This window comes from Pan troglodytes, chromosome 7, assembly GCF_028858775.2.
Source record: "Pan troglodytes isolate AG18354 chromosome 7, NHGRI_mPanTro3-v2.0_pri, whole genome shotgun sequence".
NCBI lineage: Eukaryota > Metazoa > Chordata > Mammalia > Primates > Hominidae > Pan > Pan troglodytes.
This window is the reverse complement of record NC_072405.2, coordinates 145,500,229-145,525,303: the sequence shown is the minus strand read 5'-3', so window position 1 is coordinate 145,525,303 and position 25,075 is coordinate 145,500,229. Positions and strand designations below refer to the sequence as shown.

Below are 25,075 nucleotides of genomic sequence, written 5' to 3'. Positions count from 1 at the left end.
GACCAGAATTCAAGTCTCAATCCTGCACTAGTGAGGGTAATGTGCGACCCTTAAGCAAGTGATTACACTCTCTGACCTCAAGTTTCCATACTTACATCCTTGGATGTTTCTTCCCTCTTAGGTTTCTGTGCAAATTGAATGAGGTAATATATGTTCAAGTGCTTTGCAAAGACAGATAAAAATGTAAGGGATTAATTATAATTTCTATTACTATCACCATTAACGTTTTGGACTTTGATTCCAATTCCTTCTTCCTTTGTCTTCTGGGATGCTCCCTGCTTTGCCCAGAAAAACTCATTCATTAGGCACTGAGGATAATTCCCCTATGGCCAAAGGATGTGCAGCTTCCAGATCAGCTAAATTAGAAACGTTTAAATTTTTCATCTATTCCCTTGTCTGCTCTTTGGTCAATAGCTTATTCTGACAACTTCATTACCTTCTAATTACTCTAAGTTCCTTTGCTCATTTTCTGTGTGTGATAAAAAACCTGCCCAAGAAAGAAATGTGACATGCCAAATCACTTGACTCATGACTGACAACTAAACCATTCACTTGACGGGGATTTTCTTTTTCTTCATCCAGAATATATTTGCAAAAGCACTTCTGCTGCCTTGCTTGAAGATTGCCAGCCACTTCTCCTTTTCTGCACACTTTACCTTCCACTGCCAGATGTGAGCAATAAGATGTATCTTCTTCTCTCTCAGAAGAGCTGATTTATCCTTTGCCTGTAAATCTTTGAGCAGCCGTTCAAGAAGCTACATCAGATATGCCTTAATCTTTGTATTACTCATTTCTTAAAGGAATCTTAATCTATTGGGCTTTAATTATATGTCCTTAGAAAGTGCCAGCCTTTCCTTAGGAAGACACTTTATTCTTACAGTTTAATCATCATTTTCACTCTCTTTTTCTCATGAGGCTCTACATAGAAAATTGGAGGTAGAGAGAGTTTAGAGGTCACTCAGCCTGCAATGGTGCCCGAGCCTGACAGTTCACGCCCATCCCAGGGCTTCCTATTCAAAACACAGATTCATTGTTGATTCTAAGCCAAGCCTGGAATTCTGGCAAGTGTATGTTTATAAAGCCAAACAGATGATCCTAATGAAGAGCCAGCTGAGGAACCATGCACCCAGTGCATGGATTTCCACACTAAGATGGCTTTAGGCCAAAAGGTAAGAGCAGAGAATTTGGAATTTCAGGGACATGAGCTCAACTACTGCAACGTTTTCATATCCATTGAACGTCTTGGGCCAAGTTCCTGAAACTTTGTGGCCTTAATTTCTTAACATCATGATATAGAGAAGGTTTTTGAGGCTTAACATGAAAAAACATATATAAGGTACCCAGCATAGGACCAGCCACCTGGTAGGTATATGTTCTCTTTCACTTCCCCAGGATCCCTATTATTTTCAGTATTATACAGTCTAATAAAAATTGTTCTTTTATTCTTACTAATGCTTCCTCGGTTATGCTAATGCAGTCCCTAATGTAATCCTCACAGCATGAGTATGAAGGTAGTACTATTATTATCTCCAATTTACAGATAAAAAAATTTATAGTTAAATTACAGGAAGTCCCATAACTCAAGTGGTGGTGGTATTGGAATTTGAACCTGGAAGGCCCAACTCTAAAGCCCACTCCTTCAAACATTCCCATCTAACATTTCATGCTTTTATTCAATTCTTTCTATACTTTCAGGACCAGGCTAGATGAGGCAGGCAAGGAACTGAGGACTACATTTAAGGAGGCCCTCACTCTTAATTGCAGGATGGGCACTTGCAGGATGCTGGGAGTGAGGTCCCCCTTAAATTCTGTGTCCTAGGAGCCCTGATCAGGCCCTGGTGGGATCCACTGGGGAAGGGGAAATAGCTGGGGAAACCTTTGAGACACACCAGCTGTCTTCCTTCACAAGAGCATGCATAGTGGGGACATTTATTCCCTGAGGTACTAAAGGTCCTAAAGGGGCTGAGGGAAAACCAGACTCCCAAGAGTTCTAAGGAACATTCTGGCTCTGGCCTCCACTTCCCTACCCCCCAGGATGGAGCAAACTAGGAGGAGGAGGTAGTCAGGGCTGCTGCTGAATGAAGTAACTCATCTTTCCCCTCTCCACCCTCACCAACCCCAACACACACAAACACACACACTCACACACACACATACACACACGCTGGACCAAGATCTAACTCTTTTATTTGCTTGGAAATAATGGCCCTTCCCCAACTTATGCTGACTGAGTCTCAAAACTGGGGAGAGGATGGAAGGGAAACTGAGGCAAGATAGAACTTCAGCTAGGGGCACATTGATTTAGTTGTGCACAGAGGACAGTGATGAGGGTGAGAGTCAGGACTTGTATTCATTTATTCATTTTTTGAGTCACAGTCTCACTCTGTTGCCCAGGTTGGAGTGCAATGGTGTGATCTCAGCTCTCTGTAACCTCTGCCTCCCAGGTTCAAGTGAATCTCCTGCCTCAGCCTCCCAAGTACCTGGAATTACAGGTGAATGCCACCACACCTGGCTAATTTTTGTATTTTGAGTACAAAATACCTCAAACTCCTGACATCAAGTGATCTCTCCACCTCCAAAAATGCTGGGATTACAGTTGTGAGCCACCACACCCAGCCAAGACTTACAATTTCTTACCTCAATATGATCGAGAGTTGTCATATGCAAGGGGCAGCACTTTGAAACTCCAAAACAACCTCGTGAGAACAGCACTATGCATAATATTTTACACATGGTAAAAACCGAGAATCAGAGGAAAGACCTGTTTAGAATTGGAAGGGCAGGGGTAGAAAAGGAGTACTACCGGCCAGGCGCTGTGGCTCACGCCTGTAACCCAGCACTTTGGGAGGCTGAGGCGGGCAGATCACGAGGTCAGGAGTTTGAGACCAGCCTGGCCAACATGGCGAAACCCTGTCTCTACTAAAAATACGAAAATTAGCCAGGCGTGGTGGTGCATGCCTATAATCCCAGCTACTTGGGAGACTGAGGCAGGAGAATTGCTTGAACCTGGGAGGAGGAGGTTGCAGTGAGCCGAGGTCATGCCATTGCACTCCAGCCTGGGCAACAAAGCAAGACTCTGTAGCGCAAAAAAAAAGGGAAAAAAAGGAAGGAAGGAAGGAAGGAAGAAAGAGAAAGAAAGAAAGAAAGAAAGAAAGAAAGAAAGAAAGAAAGAAAGAAAGAAAGAAAGAAAGAAAGAAAGAGGGAAAAGGAAAGAAAGAAAAGGAGTACTACTATGTATATGTACTTCCATGATATTTAGTCTTGTTTAATTATCACAGGAAACCTGGGAGTTAGGCAGAAATATATTCTTTATACAGATATGGATGAGTACTTTCATTTAAGGAGACTGTCAAACTTGCTCAATGTTTCAGAGGAACCAGATTCAAACCACATTAGTTTTACTCCAAAGCTATGCTATTTTTTCCTGTAATAGCATGTAGGTTTCAGCTTCTGGCTGATGGTCAGTGGCTTGCAGGTGCCCTGTATTGAGGAGAATCCTGAGATGACGTTGGGTTGATCAGTGATTTCTGCCATGGGTTGGTGGACGAAGAGGCACGCGTGCCACAACCGTCCTTGCACCACAGTGCTCTCCAGGAAGTGAACCTGACCCCATGGATCAGGAAAGCATAGGTCCTGAACATGGACAAAGTATCCTCTGGAAAATAATTCCACACTTTGGTCCTTATTCCTCACTGCCTCATTTAATCCTTCCCACAAACTTTGTCTTAGGCATTTCTGCAGCTGCTGCACCTACCATCAAAAAAGATGTGATGCATTTCGCTGAATTCATGACGTTGATGCATTTGCCTGAACTGACTGCATAGTGGAAGAGATGACGAGGACTTTGTCCCATTTCACAGATGAAGAAACCGAGGCAGAATGTCACAGAGCTAGCCTGTAGTGAAACCATGACTCACACCCAGAACTGTGATCTCCATTTGGTATTCTTGGCATTAAAGCTCTCTGAGGGAGAAAGAAGGAGGGAAGGAGGAAGGGACAGTTGTTCCAGGAGGTAGGTGGTGATGAAAAGAATCGCCTCAGGTCTGTTTGTTCACACTTCCTGCCGAATAAAGGCTGTGTCTCTCAGCAGGTAAACAACTAAACAAACTGCCTCTGGCAGGCCCAGGATGGAGATATCAGCGTCAGAAGAGGGCCTTGCTGAGATCTTATGCTTCTGGAGGGTCACAGGAGGGGTAGAACTCATGGAAATAAAACTTCTGAGTTACTAAAAGAAGCCATCCTGAGGCATGGGCACGAGGGCTAAATGTCTTTTCAGAGAAGCTGACATCCTTTAGCTTTAGTTTTTCCTCTCTTTTCCCCTCCCTCCTCCTCTCTGCTGCTTCTGGATGCACGGTCCTGAACAAGTTTTTAATTCTTCAAGGAGAGAAACTTAAAAGTTAGCATCCCTAAGAGGCAGGCAATGCAGTCAACTTCATACTATGGTGTAAATGACTAATAGAAACAACTTATCTCTGAGCTTTTTGTTTCATATTTTGAGAGCAACAACCTGTACAGAGCATTGTGCTGAGCACCCGCCATCCACAAGGAATTTACAGCTACAGGGAGCCTGCGATGGTTACATTCTAGTCCTCTTTGTGCTCTCACAGCCCTTTTCATTGAGCTGTGAAAGTCTCACATTTTACAGTCCTCTGTGCCCATTGCCGGGAGCTATATAGGTGTGGCCCTCTTCTACCTGGAGCTCACAGTCTCGCATGGGAGAGACTGAAGGAAAAAGCATCATCATCCAGTGGGAGAGACAAATTAAATCTAGGGCTTACCAAGAGGGTTGGAGGGGTGAGTGAACCTGACTGGGGGAGGCAGGAGGGCTTCAGGGAGAAGATCCCTGATAGAGATTTTAAAGGATAAGAATAAGATGGATGTAGGCAAAGAAGAAGGAGTAGAACATCTGAAATTGAGAACAACCCATGTGAAGATAGGAGCCTTTTAAAAATCAGATCGCAAAGCTAGTCAGTGACATACCAAAGCTTTAAACTTAGATCTGTTTAACCCCAATGCCAATTCAGTAGAGACCACTCTCCCTGGAGAGGTAGAAGTGGGGAGATAGTGGGAACTGGGGTGGTATTTCTTAGAGCTTCTTATTGAATGAACTGGTGAAAAGGGAGAGTTCCCTGATTTCCCTCGCAGGATGTGCAGCAGGGGTGTGGCTCACCTGCTTGTTTGCCCTGCAGCTCAAACCCCTAGGAGAAGCATGCAGACAGGCAGGTGCAGAGGCTTAGGTGAGCACTTTTGGGCTCCTGCCCCACCGCAACATCAAGAGGTGGGTGCCTGCGACTCCTGAAGCCCAAGTAGGTGTGTGCTACAAAGCTCTTTCAGATTTGCCATCTGCAGACAGCTTGTGTGTTAATCAGCTCAATGGACCCTCTGCCTTATCCCAAGGGCAGAGAGCCAGTGTGACAGCCTTTTGTATCCTGAGCTCTTGCCCAGTGTCCTGAAAGAATTGCATCATACATGAGCTTGAGGGATGAGTGCAAAGTTTTATTGAGTGGTGGAGGTGGCTCTCAGCAAGATAGATGGGGAGCTGGAAGGGGGGATGGAGTGGGAAGGTGGTCTTCTCCTGGAGTCGGGTCACCCAGCAACCAGACTGTTCTCTGACCGCCCCCAGCTGAACACCCCTTGTTGTCCAGTAGTCCCTCCTCTTCTTTCTTTCCCTACTGCATCTTTCCACCATTGCTGGTGTGCTGGTCCACTCGTCTGCTGATCTGCTGGTCTCAATGTTCAGCTGCTTGTGTGTGTGCCCACTAAGGTCTCAGGTTTTTATGGGGGCAGCAGGGGGATAATGGCAGGCCAAAAGCAACTTTTTGGGCACAAAAACAGAAATGCCTGTCCTCATTTAGGGCAGCAGGTCTTCAGGCTTGAGGGAGGGGCCTTTGTTGGGTAAATGCCCTCTTCTACCCAGTATTTCCCCGTCTCCTGTTTGTATCACTGGCACTCCACCCCCAACCCAGCCACATGGCCTTGGGCAAGGCACGTGACCTTCATCTCTGTAAGAACCTTTTTCCCATCAAGGAAAGGAGGCATTTGATCTCTGTGATGCTGATGTGGCTGCACGCTGGGGTGAGTGCAGCAGCGTTAGTTCCCTCGTGGTCTCTGCCATAGAACAAACCACTGCCCAGCCATTGCCCAGTGACTGAGAAACTCTCTGTGTGGGCAGCAGGGGGCTGGAAGTTTTGAGCTCTCGATATGAGAGACACAAGCTGTTCTGCAGGGCTCTGTGCTTTCTCTATGACCAATGTTTTTGAACTTCAGTGTTCACTCATTGCCTTGGGGTCATAGATGGTCATGACAGGATGGGGTCTTCAGGGATCTCTGCACTGTCGTCTCCTTGTTGTTAGCACGGAATCTGAGGCTTGGGGAGGGAGAGTCCCCAGGCCAGTGCTGAGACAGGGCCAGAAGCCTCATCCCCTGATCCCTGTGGCTTGTTTCCCACCACCTATTACTGTCTTAGGGGAGTCATAGATAAAGCTCTTTGGCTGTAAGCAATGTCTCTGGAGGCTCATCAAGCAGCAGAGAAGAAATAGCTTCAGCAACTAATTTTTGTCTGAAAAGAGGAAAACAATAAAGACCTTAAGAGAGAAATAAACTTGGAGGCTTGGTGAAGAAAAAAATTAAAGAAAAACTGCCAATTGCTGGCAAGAAAAATGAAGAAAGTATGTAAACACTGGAAAGAGTAGGTGAGGAAAATAAAACAACAAAATAAAGAGCTGTTTATTCAAAAATTCCTGTGACTGTGACCAGGTCAATCACTCCTCAAAAACCATCCATAGCTCCCTAGCGCCTGGAGGATAGAAGTAGAGACTTGGAATCTTTGAGTTAGAAGCATGTCTAGTTGGTGCATATAGGGCTCAATCCACATTGTTTAATTTTAAAATATTGGTTTTTTTAAAAAATTTATTTTTGGTGGGAGCAGGGAGACAGAGTCTCACTCTGTTGCCCAGGCTGCAGTGCAATGGTGCGATCTCAGTTCATTGCAACCTCTGCCTCCTGGGTTCAAGCAATTCTCCTGCCTCAGCTTCCAGAGTAGCTGGGATTACAGGTGGATTACACAACCATGCCCAGCTAATTTTATATTTTTAGTTGAGACAGGGTTTCACCATGTTAGCCAGTCTGGTCTCCAACTCCCAACCTCAGGTGATTCGCCAGACTTGGCCTCCCAAAGACCTGAGATTATAGGTGTGAGCCACCACGCCCAGCCAAAAATATTTTTTTGAGCGCCTAAAGAAATATATATTGTACAAAAATATAAATACTAGGATTAAGATGGTGAATAGGAGGCAGGACTAGCTTGCAGCTCCCGCTCCGATGCACAGAGCAGCATGTGGAGATTCACAGTATGAACTTTTGCTCCAAGAACTACCACAGGGACAAACCAGGAAAGCTGAGAGAATCCACAGACCCTTTGAAGGAACTGGATCACTGCTGCAGTCTCCCTGAGATGCCAAAAAACTGTGAGTCTGCTTGCTTTCTCAGTGGAGAAACTCATGGACTCAGCCCTGGTCACTGGCTGCCTGGAAATAGAGTCAGTGCTGTTATGGGGGCACAGTGGGAGTGAGACCAGCCTCTGGGACTGCAGGCTGCATGGGAGAGGTGTGAGACCTGTGACTGCCAGCTTTCTCCCCACTCTCCTGGCAACCTGTATAAGTCAGCAGAGACAGCCATAATTCCCCTGGTAATATAACTCCACTGGACTTGGAACCACATCCCCATCTCCTAAAGCAGCTGCAGCAAACCCTGTCCAAGGAGAAGCTAAGCTCAGACATGCCTATCCTTCTCTGCATCTGGTGGTCTTTCTCTACCTGCCCTGGTAGCCAAAGACAAAGGTCATAATCTCCTGGGAGCTCTACAGCCCTGCCCACTGGCTGAGAAACCTGAATACTTAACTAGGTATCGGAGGCAAGTTTGCATCCTCCCTATAGGACCTCAACTGATGTGCCTTGGAAAGCGCCACCTCATGGCTGGAGGCCAACCAACACAAAAGCAGCACACTCAACAAAAATACAACCAAGGACCCTCACAGAGTCCACTTTACTCCTCTCCTACCACCACTGGAGCAGGTGCTAGTATCCACGGCTGCAAGACTTGAAGACGGATCACATCACAGGACTCTTTGCAGACACTTCCCAATACCAGCCTGGAGCCCAGTAGCTCCACTGGGTGGCTAGACCCAGAAGAGCAAAAACTATCACTACAGTTTGGCTCTCAGGAAGCCTCATTCCTAGGATAAGGGGGAGAACACCACATCTAAGGGAGGACTCCAAGGACAAAAGAATCTGAACAGCAGCCCTTGAATTCTAGGTCTTCCCTCTGTCATAGTCTACCCAAATGAGAAGGAACTAAAAAAAAAAAAATCTGGTAATATGACAAAACAAGGTTCTTTAACACCCTAGAAAAATCATACCAGCTCATCAGCAATGGATCCAAGCCAAGATGAATTCTCTGAATTGCCAGAAAGGTAGTTCAGAAGGTTGATTTTTAAAAAATTTTATTTTAAGTTCCAGGATACTGTGCAGGACGTGCAGGTTTGTTACATAGGTAAATGTTTGCCATGGTGGTTTGCTGTACCTATCAACCCATCACCTAGGTATTAAGCCCCTCAATGCATTAGCTATTTATCCTGATGCTCTCCCACCCCCTAGCCCCTGGACAGGCCCCAGTGTGTGTTATTTCCCTCCCTGTGTCCATGTGTTCTCATTGTTCAGCTCCCACTTATAAATGAGAACATGCAGTGTTTGGTTTTCTGTTCCTGTGTTAGTTTGCTGAGGATAATGGGTTCCAGCTTCATCCATGTAGAAGATCAACTATTAAGTGAATCAAAGACCAGGAAAGGTGAAGTCCAGCTTAAATAAATCAAAAACATAACACAGGATATAAAAGGAAAATTCTTCAGTGAAATAGATAGCATAAATAAAAAGCAATCACAACTTCTGGAAATCAAGGACACACTTAGAGAAATGCCAAATGCACTGGAAAGTCTTAGCAATAAAATCAAACAAGTAGAAAAAAAGCCTCAGAGCTTGAAGACAAGGCTTTCTAATTAGCCAAATCCATCAAAGACAAAGAAAAAAATTTAAAAAATAAACAACACCTCCAAGAAGTTTGGGACGATATTAAACATGTTCCTGAGGAAGAAGAGAAATCTAAAAGTTTGGAAAACATACTTGAGGGAATGATCAAGGAAAACTTCCCCAGCCATGCTAGAGATCTAGACATACAAATACAAGAAGCTCAAAGAACACCTGACCTGGGAAATTCATCACAAAATGATCATCACCGAGGCACATAGTCATCAGGTTATCTAAAGTCAAGAGAAAGGAAAGAATCTTAAGAGGTATGAAGCAAAAGCATCAGGTAACCTCTAAAGGAAAACCTATCAGATTAACAGCCAATTTCTCAGAAAAAAAAAAAAAACCCTACAAACTAGAAGGGATTTGGGTGCTATTTTTAACCTCCTTAAACAAAACAATGATCAGCCAAGAATTCTGTATCCAGCAAAACTAAGCTTCATAAATGAAGGAAAGATAGTCTTTTCCAGACAAACAAATGCTGAGAGAATTTGCCACTACCAAGCCAGCACTACAAGAACTGCTAAATGGAGCTCTAAATCTTAAAACAAATACCTTGAAATCCTAGAACCTTCTTAAAGCATAAATCTCACAGGACCTATATAACAATAACCCAATGGAAAATTAACAAGGTATTCAGATATACAACAAATACATGATGAATAGAATAGTACCCCACATTTCAAAATTAACATTGAATGTATATGGCCTAAATGCTGCACTTAAATGGATATGGCAGAATGGATGAGAATTCACCAACCAAATTTCTGCTGTCTTCAGTAGACTTACCTGACACAAAAGGATTCACATAAACTTAAGGTAAAGGGGTAAAAAAAGATATTGAATGCAAATGGACATCAAAAGTGAGCAGAAGTAGCTATTCTTATATCAGGCAAAACAAATTTTAAAGCACAGCAGTTAAAAAAGACAAAGAGAGACATTACATAATGATAAAAAGACTAGTCCAACAGGAAAATACCACAATTGTAAATATATATGCAACTAACACTAGAGCTCCGAAATTTATAAAACAATTGCTCCTAGACCTAAGAAATGAGATAGATGGCAACATAATAACAGCAGGGGACTTTGATACTTCACTGACAGCACTAGACAGGTCATCCAGACAGAAAGTCAACAACAAAACAAATGGACTTAAATCATACCCTATAACAAATGGACTTAACAGATATTTACAGAACATTCTACCCAACAACTGCAGAATATACATACCCATCAGCACATGGAACATTCTCCAAGATGGACCGTATGATAGGCCACAAAACAAGTCTCAGTAAACTTAAGAAAATTGAAATTATATCAAGTACTCTCTCAGACCACAGCAGAATAAAACTGGAAATCAACTCCAAAAAGAACCCTCAAAACCATGCACGCTTGGAAATTAAATAACCTGCTCCTGAATGATCATTTGGTCAACAATGAAATCAAAATGAAAATTAAAAATTATTTGAACTGAAAGATAATAGTGACACAACCTATCAAAACTTCTGGGATACAGCAAAAGTGGTGCTAAGAGGAAAGTTCATAGCATTAAATGCCTATATCAAAAAGTCTGAAAGAGCACAAATAGACAATGTAAGGTCACACTTCATGAAACTGGAGAAACAAGAACAATCCAAACCCAAACCCAAACCCAGCAGAAGAAAATAAATAACAACGATCGGAGCAGAACTAAATGAAATTGAAACAATAAAAATAATACAAAAGATAAACAAAAAATGGTTCTTTGAAAAGAAATAAAATTGATAGACCATTAGTAAGATTAACCAAGAAAAGAAGAGAGGAGATCCAAATAAGCTCAATTAGAAATGAAAAGGGAGATATGACAACGGATACCACAGAAATACAAAAGATTATTCAAGGCTACTATGAACACCTTTGTATGCATAAACTAGAAAACCTAGGAAAGATGGATAAATTCCTGGAAATATACAACCTTCCTAGATTAAACCAGGAGGATATAGAATCTCTGAACAGACCAATAACAAGCAGCAGGACAGAAACAGTATTTAAAAATTGCCAACAAAAAAAGTCCAGGACCAGATGGATTCACAGCTGAATTCTATCAGACATTGAAAGAAGAATTGGTACCAACCCTATTGACACAATTCCAAAAGATAGAGAAAGAGGGAATCCTCCCTAAATCACTCTATGAAGCCAGTATCACCTTAATACTAAAACCAGGGAAGGACACAACAAAAATAGAAAACTATAGACCAATAGCCCTGATGAACACAGAGACAAAAATACTAGTGAACTGAATCCAACAGCATATCGAAAAGATAATCCACCATGATCAAGTGGGTTTCATACAAGGAATGAAGGGATAGTTTAACATACATAAGTCAATAAATGTGATAAACCACATAAACAGAATTAAAAACAGAAATCACATGACCATCTCAACAGATGATGAAAAAGTGTTTGACAAAATCCAGCATCCCTTTATGATTAAAACTCTCAGCAAAATCAGCATTGAAGGGACATACCTTAAGGTAATGAAAGCCATCTATGACAAACACACAGCCAACAGTATACTGAATGGGGAAAAGTTGAAAGCATTCCCCATGAAAACTGGAACAAAACAAGGATACCGACTTTCAACACTTCTGTTCAACAAAGTATGGGAAGCCTTAGTCAAAGCAATCAGACAAAAGATAGAAATAAAGGGCATCCAAATCAGTAAAGAGGAAGTCAAACTGTCACTGTTTGCTGATGATATGATCATATACCTAGAAACCCCTAAAGTCTCATCCAAAAGGCTCCTAGAACTGGTAAACGAATTCAGCAGTTTCAGGATACAAAATTAATATACACAAATCAGTAGTTCTGCTATACACCAGCAGCAACCAAGCTGAGAATCAAATCAAGAACTCAACCCCTTTCACAATAGCTTCAAAAAAAAAAAAAAAAGAAAAGAAAAGAAAGAAAGAAAGAAAATACTTGGGAATAAACCTAACCAAACCTAACCTAATAGACCTCTATAAGGAAAACTGCAAAACACTGCTGAAAGAAATCATAGATGACAAAAGAAATGGAAACACATCCCAAGCTCGCGGAGAGGTAGAATCAATATTGTGAAAATGACCATACTGCCAAAAGCAATCTACATATTCAGTGCAATTCCCATCAAAATACCACCATCATTCTTCACAGAACTAGAAAAAACAATCCTAAAATTCATAGAGAATGAAAAAAGATCCTGCATAGCCAAAGCAAGACTAAGCAAAAAGAAGAAATCTGGAGGCGTCACATTACCTGATTTCAAACCATACTCTAAGGCCATAGTCACTGAAATGCATGGTACTAGTATAAAAATAGGTACATAGACCAATGGAACAGAACAGAGAACCAAGAAATAAAGCCAAATACTTACAGCCAACTGATTTTCAACAAAGCAAACAAAAGCATAAAGTGGGGAAAGGACACCCTGTTTAACAAATGGTGCTGGGATAATTGGCAAACCACATGTAGAAGAATGAAATTGAATTCTCATCTCTCACCTTGTACAAAAGTCAACTCAAGATGGATGAGAGACTTAGATCTAAGACCTGAAGACATAAAGATTATAGAAGATAACATCTGAAAAACTCTTCTAGACTCTGGCTTAGGCAAAGACTTCATGACCAAGAACCCAAAAGAAAATGCAACAAAAACAAATGTAAATAGTTTAATTAAACTAAAAAGCTTCTGCACAGTAAAAGAAATAATCAGCAGAGTTAACAGACAATCCACAGAGTGGGAGAAAATCTTCACAATCTATACATCCAACAAAGGACTAATATCCAGAATCTATAAAGAACTCAAACAAATCATCAAGGAAAAAAAATCAAAAAGTGACTAAGAACATCAATAGACAATTCTCAAAAGAAGATAAACAAATGACCAACTAATTATCAGGGAAATAGAAATCAAATACACAATGCAATACCACCTCACTCCCGCAAGAATGGCCATCATCAAAAAAATCAAAAAATAATAGATGTTAGTATGGATGCAGTGAAAAGAGAACACGTTTACACTGCCGATGGGAATGTAAACTAATACAACCACTAAGGAAAACAATGTGGAGATTCCTTGAAGAACTGAAAGTAGATCTACCATTTGATCCAGCAATACCACTACTAGGTATCTACCCAAAGGAAAAGAAGTCATTATACAAAAAAGATACTGGCACACACACGTTTATAACAGCACAGTTTGCAATTGCAAAAATATGGAACCAGCCTAAATGCCCATTAATCAATGAGTGGATAAAAAAAATGTGATATATATATAACAACTGTGGAGAAGCACCTGAACCCAGCTGATATATATATCTACCATGAAATTCTACTCAGCCATAAAAAGGAACAAAACAATGGCATTCACAGCAACCTGGATGGAATTGGAGATTATTATTCTAAGTGAAGTAAGTCAGGAATGGAAAATCAAACATCACATGTTCTCACTTATATGTGGGAGTTAAGCTGTGAGACACCAAGGCATAAGAATGATACATTGGACTTCGGGGACTCAGGGGAAAGGGTGGGGAGTGGCGAAGGATAAAAGACTACATATTGGGTACAATGTACATTGCTCAGGTGATGGGTGCACCAAAATCTCAGAAATCACCACTAAAGAACTTATTCATGTAACCAAACACCACCTGTTCCCCAAAACCTATTGAAATAAAATTTTTTTTTTTAAAAACAAATACTAGTGAAGGTAAAATTTAAATCTGCCTTCATCATCATCCAATACATCCTCTTCCCCCAAAGTAGCTACTGTTAACAGTCTGATGTGACTCTTTCTTTAAAAAATTCAATGTATTTACAAATATTATGTTTGAAATGATTTCCAAAGATTGTATTATTCAAATTTATCTCTGATTTATTTATTTATTTATTTTAATTTATTTTATTTTACTGTTTGAGGCAGGGTCTTGCTCTGTTGCCCAGGCTGTAGTGCAGTGATTCAATCAGGGCTCACTGCAGCCTCATCCTCCTGGAATCAAATGATCCTCTCATCTCAGCCTCCCAAGTAGGTGGGACAACAGGCATTTGCTACCATTCCCAACTAATTATTTACGTATTTATTTACTTATTTTGTACAGAGATCTAGAGTCTCACTATGTTGCCCAGGTAGGTCTTGAACTCTTGGACTTGAGCAATCCTCAGACCTCGGCCTCCCAAAGTGCCGTAATTATAAGCATGAGCCACCATGCCCGGTCTATTTTGTTTTTTATATAATAATATATATTTAGTGGTTATTCTATCTTAATAAATAGGAGTCTGTCTCATTCTTTGTAAACTGTTACATAAAATAAATGCAACTTACTATAAAAAGGAGGTAGGCAAAATTTATGTGACTCCTCTCCTTTTAATTAATATCTATGTTGTTTTCAACATTTTACCATTACAAATATTGAAATGGTTATTACTGAAGATCTAAATTTATGCTCACGGGTGGTTATTTCTGTAGGACAGATTCCTATAAATAAAGTTGCATATGCATTTCTAATTTTGATACTCTCACTGACAGTGGAAAAATAAAAGCTAATTATCACTGAGCACTCACGATGGGCCAGGTGCTATTCTCAGCATTTTCCATGGATTACCATATTTAATTTCAAAATAACTCTATAATATAGGCACTGTTATTGATGAGAAAAATAGAGCAAAGAGAGGTTCGGTAACTTGCCTAAAGTCACACAGGGCAGGATGCAATCCCAGGTGGTGTGACTTCATAGCCCATGTTTCTACCAGTTTGAATTTCTTGTCACTTAACGAGAATATCCATTTTTAAGCAATGTAGGCACCAATGGATTTAAACAGCTAGAATTTTATTTATTTTTTACCTTAATAAAAATTGTATCTTTTGATTTCCATGTATGTGCCCTTGATATCTTGTGGGATTGAGAATTTTTTCATATTTATTAGCCCTTTACATAACTCAGATTAACTGTCCTCTTATATTCTATGCCTATTTTTTCATGAATACTTTTAATAATTGATCACAAGTAGTTCTTGTATATTCTGATTGTTGATCATTTATTATATATCTATTGCTATATTTTTCTTACTCTGTCACTTTTCTTTGAATTTGTTATGTTTTCTCCCACAAAAAAGATATTAAAAATTTTATAATCAAATATGCAAGTCTTTTGTTTATGGTGTCAAGAATTTTAAACCTTCTGTAGGACAATGTTTCCAACTTAAGGTAAGAAAACTATTTTTCTATATTTATTATAATGCTTTCTAAATTTTGTTTTTAAAACGTTTAATAAATCTGTGTATTATTCTTATATATAATGTGAACTTAAAAGATAACTTTTTCAATGGTTATTAAATTGTCAAAACTATTTCTTAAACTCTTACTTCTTTTCTAATTGATTTGAAGTGAAACTCATCACAAATTCTCAAATACCACAGATTGAATTCTGGACTCTCTTTTTTGTTCTTTTAATTGATTTGGGCAGTCTTTGGATAATGCCAGGTTTTGAGCAAAATTAATTCCTATATCTCTAGAATATGATGATTTTACTTGTGATAAGACAGGTTGATCTTATTGTATTTCTTATTTGAAATACTCTTAGCTATTTCTACTAATTTATACTCTTGGCAAATTTAGAATCAGATTGTCGAGCTCTATTTTTAAAAATGGGATTTTGATTATAACCTCTGTTTTGTAGAGCAGGAGACAGATCAGAAAGAGGAAGGCGCTTGCTCAAGGTCATGTGTGTAAATAATTTCCTTCTAGGGCAGGTATCGTGTCTTGACCAGAGTCATGACCCTAAGGACCTCATCCATATCCCTCTCCTCTGGGACCTCGTATCTTCTCTACCCCTGTCCAATGGGCAAACTGCAACGAACCCTTCAAGGTCTTGCCCAAGCCCTACCTCTTCCTTGATTCCACTCATGCAGCACGTCTGCCCCAAGTCCAGTTTTGTGTCCCTCTTCTGTGCCTCCACAGCACCCAACATCCCCCCAAACACCACCTTTTCCACCCTATACTGCCATGGACTGCTTCTGTGTCTGCGAGAGTGGGTATAATCTGGAGGAGGGGGGGTCTGGTCTCTTCTTCTCATTTTCTGTTTACTTGTGGCAGTTTGAAACAAAGGAGTCTTGCATTCTGAAACAACTGTAGAGAAGCACCCGAACCCAGCTGATGGAGGTCAAATTCTACTTTAAATCCACCTTGGAGGGGTCATTGGCAGGTAGATGATGATGATACATTTTGAAAACTGAAGGTCCTTTGTAAAATCACAAATTTCGGTAGGTACTTGTTTGCTCAGAAATATTCCAACTTGTCTGTTTCCTGGCATGTGGAAGAATTGCTGTTCCTTGCCCTGTTGAAGTTAGGCCTGGCAATATGCTCTGCTTTAACCAACTAGATAGGAGCAAAAATGGTATGTGTCCCTTCCAGGTGACACTTTTAAAAGCCAGTGTATGGGCCACAGGTTCTCTTTGCTCTGCCCAAGTGATCATGGAAGCATGAGTTGAGATGGAGCCTCCATTGGCACAGTTCCCTGACTGACCAAGATGAATAGATCACTCTGCCCACTATGATGTTCATGTAGCAAAGCAGTGTGTTTGCTGTCAAGCCACTTGGATCTGGGGATTGCTATCAAAGTGTAGTCTAGCCTGTCCTGACAGAAACTAGTTAATTCCATTGGTCAATGCAGATTCTCTTTTATTAGGAATGTGGGGGAGCTTTAAGGATCATTCTGGTGCCAACAGCCTCTTGGTTCCTTTAAACATACTTCTTCAAAGATACTTGACTCAGATTTTCTTATACTTTAAATAATTTTTATTTCCTTTATACGCTGCTTGTCCTGAAGCCAAAAGAAGCTCTTTAAAATCAAAGCGGAACACTGTTGATTATAAAGAAATCTTCAGAGAATGTGTCATAGAGAATCATAAGTTTGGTTTTACACAAAATGCAAATTGCATTAAATTCATTCTCTGACGTTCAGCCAGAATGTCTAGTTAGTTGATTCCTTAATCCATCACAGGTATTAAGGGCCCTGCCATATGCCCTACTCAAGGGGTAAGTAGGGGAAGAGGGTAGTCCTGTGTTCAAGGAGGTCACATGATAGTTGTAGGCAGTTTTTAAACAATGCTGATGGATAAAATGTTAAGGCTGTAGTAGAGATTATGTGCAAAGTCATATGGAACACAGAGCAAGGTGAACCAGCCTTATTGAGAGAAATATGTCATAGAACAGGAAGCATTTAAGTTAAATTTTGAAGAATTTGCAGAGGTTCAGTAAAGTGTCCAAGAAGTAGATGCACATTCCAGGCAATAAGATCAAAATGTGTAAAAACATGACAGTACATGGTTACACCCTCAAACCAATGCTAGCCAATGTGTCATGCATACAACCAACTTCCTCTAAGGTCTGGCAGGTAACAGGAATAGGTGAAACAAGACAAGCATGCTACACCTAGGAATGATGGGACAGTGATGAACTGGCAGCACGAGCCCTGTCTGGACAATGAGCAGTCAATTCTCAGCTCCAGGTCATTCCTGCCCAATCCTAGTCCAACATTCCCAGACTTTCCCTATCCCCTTTTTTAGGCAAGCCATAAATCCAGATTTCCTTGGAAAATCTTCTGATGTATACTTTGTGAATAGAACAAAACTTGTTCACAGGACCAGGGCTGATACTGAAAATATTTAGCAGTTAGTATAGCAGGAGCCCTGAAAAAATCAGACGTACACTGAGCATAATCAACAAGTATGGTCTTTGCAGTGAATCTTGGCTGAACATTATTTCTTCATGGGACACATTGGCCAACCCTTGGCCACCAGTTTGTGAGCCCTGATCCCAAATAGAAGGAGAAGGAACAAGCAGGAGGAGTGGGAGGGTTGTGAAAAGAAGGCTAGAATCTGGCCGCAGTGGATTTTAAATATACTATGTCAGTTGGCTTTTTCTTTGTAACAAAACACTCCCAAAATGTAATAGCTTAAAGCAACCATTTATTTAGCTCATGATTTCTGTAGGGCAGCAGTTGGGCTGGGCTGACTCACTCATACATCTGTCATGTCCCACTTAAACCATGCCCCAAAGAGTTAAAGAAACCAGTAACTAACAAAAATTCTTGAGTTTACAGGATGGAAGATTAAAAAAAAAAAGAAAAAAGAAAGAAACAACTTGCTGAAATGCTGAAACTCCCTCCTCTTGTAAGAGAACAAAATTAGCTGAAATCAGTTAGAACCAATGTAGCCCCCTGAAGTCTGCGCAGAACAAGCTTGCTGACATCCCAGCCTGAAATTCCACCACGTTTCATACTAACTCCCCCTGAATCTGCACATAACCCATGAGATAGCGTGAAGAGATAACTGCTCATACCCAAGGACTTTCCATACCTCCTCTTTCCTTCCACCAATCACCTGCTAATCTCAGAATCCACCCCCTAAACCTTTTCTAGTCAAATTACAGACTTCAAGCCAGCACAAGAAGACAGATTTGAGCTGGATTCCTATCTCCTTGTTAGTCAACTTGCAATAAAAAGCTTTTCTTTTCTCAGAATCTGGTGTCATAGTATTGGCTTCTAGCACATTGACCAGTCAGCCCCTTTTCCTTGGGACTCCACCAGCTGTCAGGGCTGGTGGTCTAGAGGGGCCTCAGTTAAGGTACTTGTCTCTTGTCCATATGGTCTGTCATCCTCCAACCAGCTAGTCCAGCTTCGTTAACATGTCACAGGGTTCCAACAGCAGCAAGAGAAAATAATCACTATTGCCCAGTGCTTTTCAGTTCTCTCTTGTGTCACAATGGCTAACATCCCAGGCAAGTCACATGGCTGAGCCCAGAGGTAGAAGAGGAGATATGGTGGGGGAAAAGGGACAAAGAAATCAAGGAAGAGCAAGAGTTTGTGACCATCTTTGCCTTCTACCACATTTGCTATTCAGATTGCACAAAGAGACTGGGCGCAGTGGCTCTCACCTGTAATCCCAGCACTTTGGGAGGCCGAGGTGGGTGGATCACCTGAGGTCAGGAGTTCGAGACCAGCCTGACCAACATGGTGAAACCCCACCTCTACTAAAAATACAAAATTAGCTGGGCGTGGTAGTGAGCACCTGTAATCCCAGCTACTCGGGAGGCTGAGGTAGGAGAATCGCTTGAACCTGGGAGGCAGATGTTGCAGTGAGCCGAGATCACACCATTGCACTCCAGCCTGGGCAACAGAGTGAAATTCGGTCTCAAAAAAAAAAAAAAAGATTGCACAAAGGGTGGAATTATCAAATCAGACTCATAAGAATTAGAGATCTTATTCAGTATCAAACTTTACTAATAATACAAAAAAGCTATTCTGCTTTTATGCAACATGCAGATGAAGCATGAGAAGTCTGAGACCACCAATGCTGCATCTTGGGCCCTTTTGCATCACATCAGAATGTGCCCTGATGTATAACACGTGGGGCTTCTGAGTGATGCACACCGTTCATCACTGACCCAAAGGGAACTTTTAAGCATGAAATAAATCCATTTTATACTCTGATAATTAAATACCCAAAACTGACACTTTCTAGCAGGCCATGCCCCGGAAATCTATACTTTTCAGGTTTGTTTACCACACCAATTGATCAAGTATATCCTGCTGAAAGAATTCTATTGATAAGGACTCTCTTATTATCATTCAATCACTAAAAACCATCAGAAATTTGAATAGAATCTTTCCACATTTGACCAGGATAACTCCTTTTTCCCCTTATTTCTCCTTCTCCTCTTCTTCCTCCTCCTCTTCTTTCTCTTATTCCTCCTCCTCCTCCTTTGCTTCCTTTTTCTTTCTTTTCTTCCTTTCTCTCTTTTTTCTCTTTCTCTTTCTTCTTTCTTTCTCTCTTTCTCTTTCCTTTTCTCTTCTTCTTCCTCCTCCTCCTGCTTCCTACTCTCCTTCTCATTCTTCTTCATAATCTCTCCTTGAAATTATCCAGCTTAAAAAGGATAGTTAACAGATCAGCGGCTAATCTTTTTCTTCCCAACCATACTTTGGATTTTCGCCTTTAATATTAACTTCTGTAACAAAACATCCAAATATTTGGAGCCATTTATTTTCTCCCTTCACCATATGTATATGTGCATGCTATGCTTATACACAAGCATGGGGATTACTTATCATTCATTTATGGATGAGGAACTATGCATTTAGATGTATTTAATTTCTGTGGAGCCAGAATTCCATCGCTAGAAAGAATCTTATTTCATAAAGTAATCTGATTTCTGCATAAAGTATCAGGTAACTGTGGAGTGGTCTTCCCTGACAGGAGAAATGGGATCTGTTAGAGAGTAAAAAGGTAACTTGTTATTTGAACTAGAAGTTCCATAATGGGTTTCAGAAGAAATTCCAAAATATTCTAGGCCCAGTCTACCCTTATCTTGGAAGTCTCACTTGCATTCTCAATACAAATGAACAAGATTATTGCTAAGATTTCTTCTAAAACTGACATTTATTTGATGAAGTTTAGGGTAGTTTAATAGGAAGTGCCAAATACATGTTTAGGAAGAGTGGAATGAACTCTGACTTATTTGGATGTTTCTGATGCCCTATGCAGAACATGTTGTCTCTAGAATTCTTGTGTAAAATTATATCTTGAACATTGGGAACATACACTCCCTCACATGGCCTGGAGAATTCCAGAAAGCTACACTGTGATCAAAAGATGGCAGGATATCAAGGTCATTTGAAAGGTTCAGGTTCCTCTTTTTTTGAACTGCTTGCTACTTTTCCTAGTAAAATGCAAAGATGTGTGGGTGCATGATATTCTGAACACATCAAAAATAAAGTGGAACTGGACAGTCAACCTAAAACAGTAAAAAAAATGGCTCTATACAGGTTCTGAAGCATCAAGTAAAGAATAGCTACCATGCAAATCAAACAAAAAAAGCCAAGGTCAGTGTTTTACAGAAAGAGACAAATGAGTCTATACTTTCCAAAATGGAAGTATTCACTAGTGTACAATAAAGGCCAAAGCTGCAGGATCCTTAGAGATCCTTAGAGAGGCCAGTGCATCCTACAGAGTGGTACATGGCGTTGATACATGAGTTTATGATGTTATGGTACACGAATAAACTTTTTATTTTCATAATTATGTATTTATTTTAATGAGTGCAATAAATACCTATTTTTTGTTTTGGGGAGTTTTTTTCTTTATTTTCAAGTTTTTACTACCCACTGTTCAATCTGTCTTCCATTAGCACCTTGTTTTCCCTATTGGGGAATCTCCCATTTTGTATCCTCCTGAGGACCTTGGCCACCTATGGAAGTCAAAGGGACCAGATTTTCATCCTCCTCACACCTGTCCCAAGGTAGGCAGAGTGCAAGTGTGACTTGAGCTTGGCCAACCAGACTCTGTCCCTGTGATTTTGAATTCTGAGCAGATAGATGATATGGTGACATGGGTGTCTGATAGCCACATTCATTGTGGTGACAGTGGTGTGGCAGTGGTGCTTCGCAGAGACCAGTCATCCCAGTTTCATGCAGTGGTTCTGCTGTCTAGTCAACCAGGACAACTTCAATCCCTACTGTCTTCAAGCCTGATCTTCTAGCCTCCTAAAGTTACCTGAGCCCCGAGAATCTCTCCAATAAGATCTCACTCTGCTTAAGATGGCTGAAAGATTTTCAATTGCTTTCAACCAAGGACCCTCTGACTGATACAGTGTTAATTAGAAAACATGTAATTAGCAAATCAAAGCCATGATTTTATGGATATTATTCTTTCATAAATGGCAAAGTCTTAAAACAGGGTTGATTTAAATTAACTGGAAAGAAAAGCTTTAAGAGAACAGTGGTGTGTGATTACAAGAAAACAGTGATTATTAGGAAGACAGTGAATTGGCTCAAATCTCCTCATTTATAGAAAATGAATGTGGGTCCTAGGGAGGCTAAGAGACACCAGAAAGTCCCCAGTAGCTCAGCTGCAGACCCTACCCAGCTTCAGGTCCCCTGACTCCATATGGGTCTCACAATCTACCCACATGTGAGGGACAGAGCCCAGCTCCCACACTAAGGGTCCTGCCCCATCACACAGCTGGGATCATCTTGGGTTCTAAATTCACAGAGGCCTAGGTCAGCAGCCAGCACTTTCATCCTTAATCACTTAAAAAAAAGCCTTCTTTTTTTCTGTTTATTTTATTTTATTTTATTTTTTGTCTTCAAACTTGGTATTGACAAGCCTGACAGCATGGAGCACATGTACCACGAATATTCTGTTTTTCATTGAGTCATTCACTGCTGAGGAATAACACCCTCTCCCCACACAGAAGTTCTAAACAGATTAATTGTGATAGTTTTATTCCTCAAGAAACCTCACACTCCAGCCCATCAATAACCCCCTTGAAAACAATAACCTTCTGTGAAAACACCCAGAACCCCTTGACCTATGGCTCAGTGGGAGAACTGTTGTTTTTCTGAAGCCATCTCATCAGCATGACTCAGGAGTGCAGTAATTAGTCTGACAAGGGAATAAAGTCCTGTTTCCCTTACATTTAAAAATCAACTCTTGAAATAATTTTCCACAAAGAGCCAACAGAGACCTATCCCTTTATATTAACTACCAACTGAAGCATTCCCTGGTGGCGTTTCTCCATCCTGGTCCATGCCAGTTACAGCATCGTAACCTAGAATGAAGTGAAAATTGTCCATGTGGGAGACAGGGCTCTGCAATGGGAAGGAGAAGAGTTCAGAGTGAGATAATCCTGGATTCTAACCTTAGTCTTGCGGCTGAGTGGTGCTTGAGGGGACAGTTGGACAGAGGAAGGCATCCCAGGCAGAGGGAAGAACACAAATGGAGCCATGGAACACAAAACCATGTCAGGAGATGAGTGAACTTCAGGAAGGGGGATGTGTCTGGAAAGCAGGGCGTGAGAGGTGTCTGGAGGCAGGAGACGGGGGCTGCAACTGATATTAAGGAGACAAGATTTTATCTGGGAGGCTGTGTGGGGTATGAAGAGAGCACTGTTGTGCAGTCAGACAGATCTGTGTTGGAGGTCTAGCTCTGCTACTTTCCAGCTGTGAAACTGGGATAACAAAGCTTCCTTTGTAGAGTTACTTTGTGATTTAGAGCTATTGCGTGCAAAGACTGTGGCACCATGCCTGGCTCAGGCACATTTTTTCATAAACAGTTGCTTCTTTGAGGAACTGAGTGGCCACTGAATGTATCCATTGTGGTGTTGAAAGATCTTCCCACCAATGCATGGAGCATAGATTTACAGAAAACACCTTTAAAAAGGCAAACTGTTCAAGGTCATTGCAGTTTACTGGGTGAGGAAGAGCCTGGGGCAGAGCAGTGGATGGGGGCACAGTTGGTACAGGGAGGAGGGGCAGATGCAAGAGGTATTTGTTAAGTCAAAGGTACGGGTCCTGGCATTGATTGTACATGGCAAGGAGAGCATTGGCGACCGGCGGGGAGTGGGGCACGGGTTAGGAGTAGTAAGAGTTCAGGATGATTGCCGGGTTTTGCGTGAATAATGGGTCCGTAGTGCAGCCCCCAACAAAGATGTAGAATGTGACCAGGTGTGATGGCTTGTGCCTATAAACTCAGCACTTTGGAAGGCTGAGGCAGGAGGATTGCTTCATCCCAGGAGTTTAAGACCAGCCTGGGCAACATAGTGAAACCCCATCTCTACCAAAAACAAATTAGACAGACATGGTGGTGCATGCCTGTAGTCCCAGCTACTTGGGAGACTGAGGTGGGAGGATCACTTGAGCCCAGGAGGCAGAGGTTGCAGTGAGCCATTGCACTCCAGCCTGGGTGACAGGGTGATACCCAGTCACAAAAAAAAAAAAAAAAAAAAAAAAAAAAAAAGAATGTAGAATGTCAGAAAAGAAACAGTTGTTGTAGGGAGAGGTTGATTCTCAGGTAGAAGCTAAGCCAAAGCCAGAACCAGAAGGAAAAAAATATAATTAAGTTCCTGGGTTATTTACCTACATTCAGTTGAAAATTCATGTTTTTTTTTGTTTTGTTTTTTTGTTTTTTTTTTTTAATATACAGAGGCAAAACATCATAATGAAAGAACACTGAACTTGGATTCCCATGACCAGGCATGCAAACTTTGTCTACCTCCTAACTACTGTGTAATTTGGGGAAAATTGCTAAGCCCATCTGAGCTTCAGTTTTCTAGTCTGTAAAGTAGGGACAATGACAATCAGTCCTGCTGCCCCCATCAGCTGAAGCACAGTGTGCAATGTGCAGGACTTCTCACCAATCACAGGCTTGTCCTCAGGGTCTCGGTCCCTAGTGCACAGACCATTCAAACATGGGGCCCATCCTGTGGTACCTCTCAATGCTGTGATTCTGAGGGTCATGGATGCTCCTCTGTTCTGAGAAAGCGGGTGCGGAGTTCCACATTCTCCTGGATGCCTTCCATGACAGGGCTCGCTGAGAGACTCGGGAGCGGGGACAGCGCGCTCCTTTGTGGGAACACACAACACTCCCTGCCATCTGCCTGAGGCAGGGAGAAAAGAAGACAATGTTCTGTCCTCAGCAGGAACTGGCGCTATCAGAAAGAGATGGAACAAGAAGATCTGTTCCATTTCAAGCCCAAGAGAGTGACCACTGATAGCTGTCCTCAGGCTTCATTGAGGACTGGATGAGAGGGAATGTGGAAGAAAATTTTAGTAGGAAGGAAATAAATATGGAGGCTTGTGGGGAGAGAAGGAAGGGAGGGAGGGAGGGAGGGAGAGAGACATGGCTGGAGGAGGAGAGGAAGGAAGGAGTGGGAGGAAGGGAGGCAGGAAAGGAAGGAGAAGACAGAAAGAAGCCTACCATTTCTCGAGCTGATCCGATGTATTAGGTAAGGTGCCAAGCTTTTTCATGCCGTCTGTCATTTAATTCCCACAACAACTCTTATTTTACAGGTAAGTAAAATTATGAAGCTGAGGCCAAGAATTGTCAAGTGCCTTACCCGAGGTTAAATCAATTTTCTGAGCCACAACCTGTCTTTTCCACTAAAACATGCCACTTCCCCTTTTGATCCTCTATATACTCAGA

General features: G+C 41.4%; 1 protein-coding gene across 3 annotated transcripts in view; it reads right to left on the bottom strand.

Moving 5' to 3' along the window:
* The window catches only part of LOC134810798 (uncharacterized), a 65,323-nt gene extending 40,577 nt beyond the window's left edge, over positions 1-24,746 (bottom strand). For all 3 annotated transcript variants that reach the window (XR_010159386.1, XM_063816832.1, XM_063816833.1), the window contains exon 1: positions 24,363-24,746. Coding sequence is in view for 2 of the 3 variants with exons in the window: in XM_063816832.1 (XP_063672902.1) it covers positions 24,363-24,618 (256 nt within the window). In the remaining variant the exon portion in view is untranslated. The remainder of the gene's footprint in view (positions 1-24,362) is intronic.
* Positions 24,747-25,075: the final 329 nt, after the last annotated feature.